The sequence below is a fragment of the Chiloscyllium plagiosum genome, chromosome 5, assembly GCF_004010195.1.
Source record: "Chiloscyllium plagiosum isolate BGI_BamShark_2017 chromosome 5, ASM401019v2, whole genome shotgun sequence".
Lineage (NCBI taxonomy): Eukaryota > Metazoa > Chordata > Chondrichthyes > Orectolobiformes > Hemiscylliidae > Chiloscyllium > Chiloscyllium plagiosum.
The window spans coordinates 117,682,251-117,694,843 of NC_057714.1; the positions used below are offsets into that span (position 1 = coordinate 117,682,251).

A 12,593-nucleotide genomic window follows, 5' to 3' on the forward strand; every position below is an offset into this window, starting at 1 on the left:
CATAAATCCTGTCTCTCAGAATCCTCTCCAGTACTTTGCCCACCACAGACATGAGACTGACTAGTCTGTAATTCCCAGGATTATCCCTATACCTATCTTGAAGAAGGGAATAACATTTGCCACCCTCCAATCATTTGGCACTATTCCAGTGGAGAGTGAGGATGCAAAGATCATTCCCAAGATGCAGCAATCTCTTCCCTCACTTCCTGCAGTAACCTAGGGTATATCCCATCTGGTCCCATTTATTTATCATCAATCATGGTGTTTCAAACTTTTCAGCACATCCTCCTTAACGTCAACCTGTTTGAGCTGTTTCATGCTGTCCTCAGAAATGTCAAGGTCCCTCTCAGTAGTGAATACTGAAGCAAAGTATTCATTAAAGCTTCCCCTACCACCTCTGACTCCAGACACAAGTTCCCTCCACTACCCTCACTCTGGCCATCCTCTTGTTCCTCACATAAATGTAGAGTTTTGAATACAAATAATGACCCAGCTTCTATAGCTCTCTGCAGTAAAGAATTCCACAGAATCATTACCCTCAGAAGAAATTCATCCTCATCTCTGTTGTAAATTGGTGACCTGTGATTGTGAGATTATGCCCTACAGTCTTCAACACTTCCACAATGGGAAACAACCTTTTTGCATCTACATTGTCAAGTTCCCTAACAGGGTTGTATGTATCAATAAGGTCACCCTTCATTATTCTATATTTCAACTCATAAGAAAATCCCACCATCCTAGTATCAGCCTCGTGAACCATCCCTGCACTGCCTCCAATGCTAGTATAATTTTCCTTATCTAAGTTTTTCAGCTGTGATATTGACTTGTGCCTGTATGTGAAATAACTCCACACAGGATGGAATCCCATCACCAAGTCACCCTTTATTGACATGTGGAAAGGCATTGACACTGATGCAGCTTCTTTAGAGCCGGCTGTCAGAGCGAACAGAACCGCTGACAGTCCTGTTTATATCTGTCGGCCAGGGCTCCCTGTTTCAACCTCATTAACAGTCCCAATCAGGGAACTCATACTTTATGAAGTCCATCTGGCTGACCTCGTTACGATCACTACAGTATAGTTCTAGCAAAAGGTCCTTACTTTTATACTCCATTTCCCTTGGAATAAAGACCATTTTCTTTATCTGCTAAATTTGAATGCTAGCTTTTTTGTGATTCATTGATCAGGACTCCCAAGCATCTTGAGCATTTAAATAGTATTCAGCTCCTCCTCTTCCTACCCAAATGTATAACCTTACATTTCCCCATTTCTCCATTGGCCAAGTTTTTGGTCATTTGTTTAACCCATCTATATCTCTGTGAAGACTGTGTCTTCATCACTACTTGCTTTCCCACCTATTTTTGTGTCATCCACAAACTTGGCTGTAGTGCATTCACATCCCTCATCCAAGCCATTAATATAGATGGTAAATTATTGTGGCCCCAGCACTGATCCCTGTGGCACACTATCAGTTCAGGATCAATGACCTCTGTCCATCTCAAGGTCAGAAGTGGGAATATCTACTGATTGCATAATTGTCAATGTCATTGTAACTCTTCAGATATTGAAGCAGCCTATGTTTCCATGCCACAAGGTCTGGACAATATACAGGCTTAGACCAACCATTGGTAAATGACATTACCTGGCACCTGGTTACATGATTAGTCATGCTACACATCACCCGTGACATTCAGTGGCATTGCCATTGCTAATTCCCCCACCATCAAAATCCTGGGGTTGACCATTGAACAGCAATTGAACTGGACTAGCCCTATAATTGCAATGGCTACAAGTGAAGCCAGAAGCTAAGAATCCTGCAGCAAAAAGGTCTCCTCCTGAGCCTGTCCACAAGGCACAAGTCAGGAATATGCACAGTTGCCTGGAAAGAGTGCAGCTTCACCAGAAGTTTGGCACCATCCAGGACAAAGCAGCACACTTGATTGGCACAACATTCACAAACATTCAGTCTTTCCATGATGCTTAGTAGTACTAGTAGTGTGTACCACCCACAAGATGCACTGCAGAAATTCACCAAAGCTCCTTTTGACAACATCCTTCAAAATCACAACCGTTCAGTAGGACAACGGCAGCAGATACTTGGGAGCACCACCAACCACAATTCTCCCCCACAACCGCCCCCTCCCACTCAAAGCCACTCATCTTCCAGATTTGGAAATATATTGCAATTCCTTAGTGTGGCCAGGTCAACGTTCTGAAACTTTCCGAAACGATATTGTAGGTCTGCTGAGACCAGATACCCGGCAGTGGTTCAAGAAGGTAGCCACCCACCATCTTCTCTAAAACAACTAGGGATAGGCATTAAATGGTGGTTCAACCAGTGACATCCGCATCCTGTGTATGAACAAAGAGGACATGAGTAAGGAGGTGATGTTGAATTTGTATAAGACACTTGTTAGACCTCAGCGAGGGTATTGTGTACAGTTGCGAGTGCCATATTATAGAAAAGATGTGAATGCATTGGAGAGAGGGCTGAAGCGATTTACAAGAATGGTTCAGAAACGTGAAACTTCAGTTATGAGGGAAAAAAATTGAAGAAATTGGGGCTATTGATACTGATGAGAAAATAAGGAAGATAAAGGCGTGTGGTACATATCGGAAAAATAATAGCAATAGAAATCAGGAAGAATATCTTCAATGCAGGAGAAAGGCTAAGGCTGGAATAAGGAAAGCTAACAGGAAGCGTGAGGAAAGGATGGCAGGCTGTGCTAAATAAGTGATAAGATGTTCTTCAAATGTAAAAGATTACTGAAGGATAGAATGGGACCCATAAGAAGAAGCAGGGTAAGCTGCTTACTGAGGCAAAAGCTATGGCAGAGCTACTAAGTGAGTAAATACAGAAAGAACTGCAGATGCTGTAAATCCGAAACAAAAACCGAATTGCTGGAAAGCTCAACAAGTCTGGCAGCATCTGTGGAGTGAAATCGGAGTTAACATTTTGTGTCCAGCTGAGGAAAGGTCACTGGACCTGAAACGTTCACTCTTGAATTCTTGCTGTGAAATGAGTACTTTGCTTCTATCTTTACCAAGTTTTTTTAAAAAAAGGCAGTGACACTGACCCAGGTGAAAATGTGGGTGTTGAGCAACTGAGCAGGGTAGCGATAGGTCTAGAAGATGTGCTAAAAAGGCTGGCAGCACTCCAGGTTGAGAAGTCCCCAGGGATGCTTCCGAGATTGTTGAGATGTAAGGGAGCAAATCGCAGAGCTGTTGACAGAAGTTTTCCAGGCCTCCAAACAAGAATTGGTTCCCGGAAACTGGAGGATTGTAATTGTGACACTTTTTTAAAAAAGGTCAAAGATAGCTCCCCCAGGAAACAACAGACCTATCAGCTTGCCAGCAATAGTTGGAAAACTGGTGGAGACCATAGTACAGGATAAGTTAGTTTCTGTATACGCTTAGAGAAAACTAAGCAAGTCAATGTGGCTTTGTCAAGGGCAGATCAGGTCTGGTAAATTTAACTGAGTCCCTTAATGAGTTCTTTAATGGCCAGTGGATGAGAGTAGTGCTATGGATCTTGTAAACGTGGACTTTCAGAAAGTATTTGATACAGTGCCAAATGACAGGTTGGTTAACAAATCAGAAATGTTTGGGATTGATGGATCCTTGACAGCATGGATTACAAGTTAGGTGTAAAAGAATGGGAACCAGGGTAGGTATAGAACTAGAGTCCTGGCAGGTCCCATACCTAGGGCTGTATAGGGCTTTAATCTAAATACTTGGGAGTGGGTTCAATTGTGTGGAAAATTATGGAAAAAGTTTAAGTGGGGGAGGGCTCACAGAGATTATGAAAGTTTCCAGAACTAGTGTTGGGACAGAATATGGAAAGGGTCAGGAATCTAACTTCAGGCACAACAGTTAAGGGGACAACTATGAGAAGTGGGGGCAGTCAATGCCAGACTGAGGGTGTTGTACTTAAATGTACACTGTATACAAAACAAAGTAAATGAGCTTGTAGCAGAGATTGGAATTGGCAGGTACGATTTTGTTTAGGTTTGCAGATGAATCAAAGTTATTTAGAGAGTGTAGAGGAAGTGGGGCAGCTGCAGAAGGACTTGGACAAGCTTAGAGAGTGGGAAAGGAAGTGTCGCATGGAATATAGTGCAGGAAAGTATGAAGTAATGCACCTTGGTAGAAAGGATGGGGAAAGGCTTTGGAAATCTGAAGCATTAAGGGACTTGATGGACCTAGTTCTGGATCCTCCTAAGTTTAACATGGCAGTTAAGAAGGCAAATGCAATGTTAGTTTTCATTTCAAGAGGCACAGGATCTAAGAGATACACTGAGAAAAAGAATATACAGAGACATACTGCTTAGGCTGTATAAGGTTCTGGTCAGACCTCCTTTGGGATATTGTGAGCTGTTTTGGGTCCCATATCTAAGAAAAAATGTGCTGGTCTTTGAGTGTGTCCAGAAGAGGTTTACAAGAAAATTCCAGGGATGAAGGGTTGTCAAATGAGGAGTGATTGAGGACTCTGGGTCTGTACTCAATAGAGTTTAGAAATGGTGGGAACAGGATGTGACGGAAATTTACAGAATATTGAGGGCCTGGATAGAATAACCATGGAGAAGATGTTTCTGCTAGTAGGAGAGACTAAGACTCGAGGGCACAGCCTCAGAGTGAAGTGATGACCCTTTAGAACAGAGAAGAGGAGGAATATCTTCAGCCAGTGGGTGGTGAATCCATGGAACTCATTGTCACAGAGGGCCGTGTAGGCCAAGTCATTGAACGTATTTGAGACAGAGAGAGGGAGGACTTTGATTAGTCAGAAGATCAAAGGTTACGGGGAGAAGGCAGGGTTGAGAAACATCAGCCATGATTGAATGGCGGAGCAGACTTGATGGGCCCAATGGCTAATTCTGCTCCTGTATCTTGTGCATCTTATGCATGTGGACATTTCTTAGACTGAAGCCTAGTTGAAAGACGCATTCTCCAAGGATCAGTCTTGGGACCCTTGATTTTTCAGATTTATATAAGCGATTTGGAGATGGGTGTTGAGGGCAAAATCTCTATTCTCCCTAGTTCAGTATCATCTGCAAATTTAATGAAATGTAAGGATGATACAGAGTGACCTTCAGAGGGACATCGACAAGTTGGACAAATGGGCAGACACCGGACAAGTGAATCTCAATGCAGAGAAATGCGAGACCATGCATTTTGCTAGAAGAAACATGGAGACAATACAGGCTCAATGGTACAGCTTTGAGGGGAGTACAGGAGCAGAAGGACCTTGGGATTCACGTTCATAATTCTATGAAGGTGGCTAGGCAAGTTGAATCGGTTGTTAAGAAGTCTTATAGGATCCTTTGGTCTATACATAGAGGCATAAGAGTATAAAAGCAATGAAGTGATGCTAAACCTCTACAAATCATTGGTCAGACCACATTTGGACTATTGTGTTCAGTTTTGGGCACCTTACTTAAGGTAAAATGTTAAAGTCCTGGAGAGAATTCAAAGGAGATTTACTAGAATGATGCCAGGAATGAGCAATTTTAGATACAAGGGAAGATGAGAGAAATTGGGCTTATTCTGCTTGGAGTAGAGGAGATTAAGAGGTGACCTTATTGAGGTGTCCAACATTATGCACAATTTTGACAGTGTTTTATGGACTAGGCCAGACACTCAAAATATTCTTAAGTGGACAGCCCAGACCATAACTTTGCAATTTGTTTCAGTAAGTGTACATTGAAAATTACCCGAAGTTAGCTAGGTTGACTACCAGGTTTTAAAACAGACAAAGGTTTATTCACAAAATTACACAATGAAGCACAGACCTCTGGCTATTCAAACTAGACTTAATTATGCTGTTCTGAATATACGCAACAGTCCCAATAAGCATGCCCCCTTACAGAAAACAGTAAGAATGGAACAAATGCTTACAGGTTGAAGTTAGAAGGGCAGAAGGAAAGAGAGAGTTTTGCAACCTGTTTCCACACAGCTCTCTGCTGAACTTCGAACTAGTTCTGGACTGAACTGCTCAGCTAGAGAGCTGACCACTCCCCTTTCATTATACAGGTCACTTCTAAAACATGACCACTTTGGCCTGAAGTCTCATCTGTTTACGTATAAACAAAAAGGCCTCTCAATACCCTTTAATCTCTGGACCAAATCAGTGTAATCAGAACCAGGAGCTGTTTAGGACCCCTGTGACAGAAACCAAGGACACGGTATCCTTGAGAAAAGGAACAGAAAAAAGGGACCAGCTTTGTGACACCTCCCCCCTTAAAAAAAAATGAACCATCAATACCACAAGATGGCTTCATTTTGAAAATCCTTCAAAAACAAACTGGTGAGTAGTCTAAAACACATGTATACACTATACTGACTATACACATACAAATATGCACAACCACATGTAAATTCAGGCCATGGCACACCCGCCACCAAATGCCCCCGTATCTCATTTGAGCCTCGGCAATCATGTTTTCGGGACCTGCCACCTGCACAATTGTCAAATTGAATGGCGGCAACAACAAGCTCCATCTAAACAGTCTGGCATTTTTGTCCTTAAAGTTTTCCACAAAGGTCAATGGGTTACGATCAGTGTGTACAATAGTCTCCGATGCATTGCTGGTAATATAAACACTGAAATGTAATTACAACACCAAGCTTAAAGTTTCTTTCTCCACCGATGAATATTCCTGTTGATTAAGGTTCAACTTCCTGGAAAAATACCCGATGGGTCTTTCTATTCCCTTGTCATCCTCCTGCAGGAACACCGTACCGACACCCACATCACTGGCATCGATAGCCACCTTGAAAGACTTTGTGTAAACTGGTGGTTAACACAGTCTTCAAGCTGTCAAATGCCTTTTGACAGTCCCCTGTCCCCTGAAACTTCTTGACCTTTTTTAACAATTCAGTAAATGGAGCAGTCACGCTGCTAAAGTTTGGCACAAATGTTCGATAAAATCCACTCAATCCCAGGAACCGTAGTACTGCTTTTTACGTTGGTGGTGTGGGAAATTCCCCAATTACTTTCGTTTTCACATCCTGTGGGGCTATTTGTCCATGTCCAATAACATGGCCCCAGGAAGGTGACTTGGGCTTTAAAAATTCACTTTTAGCTAGGTTTACCACCAAGCCTGCCTTCCGAAGTCGATTAAACAAGTCCGATAGATGCTGTGAGTGTTCCTTCACGAGTTACTAAAAATCACCAGGTCATCAATATGTACCACACAATAGGGTAATCCGGCAATTACCTTATTAGTCAGTCTCTGAAGTGTGGCTGGAGCGTTTTTAATAACAAATGGCATGACTTTGAACTGATATAGTCCATTTGGCGTAATGAAAGCTGAAATTGCCTTTGCTCTCTCTGACAGGTGCTTGCCAGTAGCCTCTGAGCAAGCCCAACTTAGAAATGTAAGTTGCTTGTCCCATTTTTTCGGCACAGTCCTCCACTTGTGGAATTGGATATGTATCAGTCTTTGTAACGACGTTGACTTTGCGACAGTCCACACATAACTGTTAGGTACCATTTGGGTTTGGCACCATGACTGTGGGTGAGCTCCAGTCACTGTAACTCACTTTGATAATGCCATATTGGAGCATGCGCTCTGTTTCCTTCTGAACCTGTGCCAGCTTTAGAGGGTTGTGCCTATAAGGATGTTGCTTAATTGGAACAGCATCTCCTATACCTACAGCATGCACAATTAGGTTGGTACTTCCCAGTTTATTTCCACATATCTCCCCATGTCAGAGTAAGAACTCTTTTAAGGTCATTTCGGTTTTCTTGTGGAAGGTAACTCAATTTATCCCAATTTTTTAAAACTTCCTCATTGTCCAATTTGATTTGAGGAATGGCCAGTGCAGAATCCTCTGAACTTGGTTCTTCCTTCTGTGCTGTAATCATTAACATCTCTTCTTGCTTTCTTTCCCTATCAAAATACCTTTTGAGCACATTCACATGACACACCCTGAGAGATTTCTTCCTGTCTGGAGTTCTTCTTGATTTGATATGGTAAACTAAACCTTGCTTTTAAAGGCTCACCTGTTACTGGAAGTAACACCAATATCTTATCCCTAATTGAAAATTGCGAATTTGTAATTTCTTATCCACTTCTTGTTTCATTGCATGCTGTGATACTTTTAAATGCTGTCTAGCCAATTCTCCAGCTCTAATTAATCGTTCTCTAAAATTTGACACATAGTCCAAATGGGTGACTTATTGATTTCTCCTTAATCAGTTTTAATGGTCCTCTTACTTCTTGCCCAAAAGTTAATTCAAATGGACTGAATTTGGTCGAATCATTTGGTGCACCTCTGATTACAAAAAGTACAAAAGGAACTCCCTTAACCCAATCATCTGGATAATCTTGACCATAAGCCCTCAATATGGTCTTTAGCGTTTGATGCCATCTCTAGTGCTCTCTGCAATTCTGGATGTATGCAATAGATTTGAATTGCTTTATTCCCAAGTTATCCATAACATCATTGAATAGTTTAGATGTGAAGTTTGATCCTTGATCTGACTGGATCTCTATTGGTTGTCCATATCTAATAAAAATAATTAAGTAATTCTTCTACAACCCTTTTAGCTGTGATGTTGCGTAGTGGGATTGTCTCTGGAAATCAAGTTGACACATCCATTATTGTTATTAATACTTATTACCACTTTTTGTTTGAGGTAGGGGACCTACACAATCAATCAAGATTCTTGTGAAAGGTTCCTCAAATGCTGGAACGGGTATTAAAGGTGCAGGTTTTATTACTGCCTGTTGTTTTCCGATTGGCTGACATGTGACACATTTGGCAAAATTCAACGACATCCTTGTGTAGCCCAGGCCAGTAAAAATGTCTTTGTATTTTAGCCTGTGTTTTCCTCGCCCCTAAATGACCTCCATGTGGTAGCTCATACGCCACTTGCAGCACCTCCTTTCTATACCCTACTAGCAAAACAATCTGATGAACTTTTACCTATTTTTCATTTGCTTAAATGTGTGATGGTCTCCATTTCCTCATTAAGACATCATTTGTTAAGTAATAACATGCAGGGATGCATTCACTCTCCTAACTGTTTTAAATTCTCATCTTTCTGCTGTAACTCCATAAGCACAGCAGAGTTAGGTATACTGGCATGTTTACTTAGTTGCTCCTGCTCTGACCCACAAAGTCTGTGATAAAGCTATGTCAGCTTCCTTATCTGTGCGTCTTGAACTCTCCTGCTTCAGCTTGTGCCTCTGTCATCAGGGAAAATTCCTGGATAACCATTCTCTAAGTCTTCAGTTGCCTGCGTCTCCACTGGCTTTTTAACTAGAGTAGGCAGCACGTCTACCGGTGAATCGGCTATATCATTTGCAAGACAAATTATATTCCTGGAGCTGAGAGTTTATCCAGTACTCTACCATAAATTCTCCATTCTTCTCTGGACTCTCTAGCCTCACTTTACATAACTGAGCACGTTTTGTCTCACCATGAATTCCTGTTACTAGTACCTTTTCTGGCAATAGTCCCTCAGGAGTACATATCTCCTCCTCCTTCAGTATTACAGACTGCAAGGATCCTGTGTCCCTTAATATTGTAACCTCCTTGCCTGCTGCTCCTGGCCTATGTGAATAAATGTTACCCTTGCATGTATATTTTTTATGCAGATCTGGCACTTCCTCCTTAATTATCCTTTGATCATCCTGTACACTGTGAGTCGGTTGTCTAACTTCCCTTGTGCTTTTTGTTACAAGTCCAACAAAACTCCCAGGCTTTTCCAGTTTTCCTACACCTGGCCTTCACTGATTTTGTGTGGCCCACTTTATTAGAATGAAAACACCAGAGCTTCTTAACTTCTTTGAACCCCTCAAGGATTTCTTTTTTACCCTGTGGTAAGTTATCCTTATGATCCTCACTGAGTATATTTTGTTTCCACTGTTTGGAAAGTCAGTAACTTGGGGTCACAACTTCAAGATTCCCAGCAAGAGGGCTTAGAGCGAGATGAGGAGAAATGTCTTTACTTGGAGAGTTGTTAGGATTTGGAATGAGCTGTCTGTGAAGTGGTGGTTCCACAGGAGGTTTCAGAAGAAAGTTGGGTATATATTTGAAAGTGATGAAGTTAGATGGCTACAGAGATAAGGCTGAATAACAGGACTAGCTGAGTAGCTCTTTTGGGAGCTGATACAGACATGATGGGTTAAATGGTTAGGGATACTAAACTATAGAATTCTATGTTTCCCCTTGGAAAAAATAAGACTAATTTCAAAAGTTTTCAAGATATGGAAAAATGTTTATTCTAAGAGTACGGTGAATCTTTGAAATTCTATATCCCAGAGGACTGTGAAACTCAGTCTTCGAGTTTATTTAAAATAGAGACTAATTAAACTTTTGATTTATCATGGCATAAGAGTTATGTGGCTAAAAGTGTTCCAACAGCCATGATCATATTGAACGATAAAGTAGGTTTGACAGTCTGCCTTCCTTACCTGGTCTGGCCTACATTTGACTCCAGACTCTCAGCGGTATGGTTGACTCTGAAATGCTCTCTGAAATTTCCCAGTGATCCACTCCATTCAAGGATGGTTTGGGATGGGCAACAAATGTTGACTGTGCCACATCCTACGACAGAATAAAAAACTTCTCCACTGTCAGCCAGAAGATTTCTAAGGGAGTCTTTTTTTCCTCCCTTATCTCTCTTTGAATGTGTTAACAAAGAAAACTACACCAGTAGGGGCCATCCAATTGGCTATAATAAGACTGGAATTCAATGAAAATCAAATAATTTTGGCAGTACTCAACAGGTCTTCCAGGAGGAATAGAGAAACATGGCGTAATGTATCAGCTTGGTCCCTCTCCATCTGCATTTCTGTTTTCCTTCTTTGTCAGTAAACAAACAGAATCTGACAGTTCCCTCTTTCCGCAACCCCTTCCTGTGGAATTGTATGAAACAGGTAGTTGCATGATGGGAAAACTGGCCAACCCTTGGTTGTAACGCAACACAAGTTAAGACTATTGCAAAGGTTATTGCTATTGCTAACCTCAGTAGGACTTGAAGTAGGCTAAGTGCACATAAATTCTTTAACCTTGCTAGATTAGATTATTTACAGTGTGGAAACAGGCCCTTCGGCCCAACAAGTCCACAACGACCCGCCGAAGAGTAACCCACCCAGACCCACTCCCCTACATTTACCCCTTCACCTAACACTACAGGCAATTTAGCATGGCCAATTCACCTGACCTGCACATCTTTGGACTGTGAGAGGAAACCGGAGCACCCGGAGGAAGCTCACGCAGACACGGGGAGAATGTGCAAACTCCACATTAACAGTTGCCCGAGGTGGGAATTGACCCCGGGTCTCTGGCGCTGTGAGGCAGCAGTGCTAACCACTGTGCCACCGTGCAGCCCATCTCGGCAGAGCTTGATTTGGCTGGCTCCACATAAAATCTGGGATACTGGCTAAGCCCAAATAAAGATATTCCACAGAATCCTCTGAGCCCCAATAAGGATGAAATTATGAGATAATATATGTGGCACAAGGTTTTGGGAAGTCAATATAAATCAAGGTGAGAGGTGGAAAATTAAGAGGGATACACGTGGCAAGTACTTCACACAGAGGGTGGTGGGTGTTTGGGACACGTTGCCAGCAGGGGTGGTAGATGCAGGCACGGTAGATTCATTTAAGATGCGTCTGGACAGCTGCATGAGTAGGTGGGGAGCAGAGGGATACAGATGCTTAGGAATTGACCGACAGGTTTAGACAGTACATTTGGATCAGTTCAGTCTTGGAGGGCCGAAGGGCCTGTTCATGGGCTGTAAATTTTCTTTGGTTCTTGTTCTATAAACCTTGGAAGTAATAACACAGATCAGAATTCAATGTACTGGTATAGTGGGTGACTAACCTCTGATAGTTATTGATAGCTGTTGATAAATTTTAAGTATAAAGATTCCTGCTGTTCTCTCTGTAAGCGTGAACTTGTGAGAGAGACTCAGTTCTGTAATCAACTCTTTCTTTTCCAAGTTCAACCACTCTCTGTACAGTTTCCTTGTTAATAAAGACCAATTGTTTGGTGGGACCAGGTTTTGTTGAACTTTTGTTGAGTTTGTTCAGCTGTCACAGCCCTGTAGCTACTTTTAATCCATTTCAACACTCCCCCACCCCCAACTTTTCACAAGTGGGTAGGAATGTTGTAATCGTGCCGGGTAATTCGTTTAGGAAACTAATGGCAGAATTGGGGGTGGCGTGGTGGTGAAATGTGCAAGCAGAATTGGCAATCCTATCGTGTGCGTGTGCACAAAAGTAAAATGTTCAAAAAAGTTTGGGTGTTCTCATCCTTCATGTGAATTTTGTTTGGCCAACAATGTTTTTAACTGGCAAATCCTTGATGGTCTGTTTAATTGCTGGGCCTTTCTTCTCAGGGTGGAGATATGAATGAACTGCGACGGCACATTTATGCTGACACTGTGGATTATTATACAGTCAAGAAACTGGTACAGAAAGTATTCCAACCCTGCAAATGCCATCAAATTTATCAGAAACAGCAGGGCGTCAGTGTAAGTCTCATGCTTCACTGATTATTTATTTTTCTTCTTTACCCCCCCCCCCCCCGCCCCCATTTTCATCACAGGTCAACTCTCTAATATAGCTCTCAGTGCAAT

General features: G+C 42.0%; 1 protein-coding gene across 2 annotated transcripts in view; it reads left to right on the plus strand.

Moving 5' to 3' along the window:
* Positions 1-12,593, plus strand: part of recql4 (RecQ helicase-like 4) — a 75,764-nt gene that overhangs the window by 50,136 nt on the left and 13,035 nt on the right. For both annotated transcript variants that reach the window (XM_043690894.1, XM_043690895.1), the window contains exon 18: positions 12,354-12,488. In XM_043690894.1, coding sequence (XP_043546829.1) covers positions 12,354-12,488 — 135 coding nt within the window. The remainder of the gene's footprint in view (positions 1-12,353; positions 12,489-12,593) is intronic.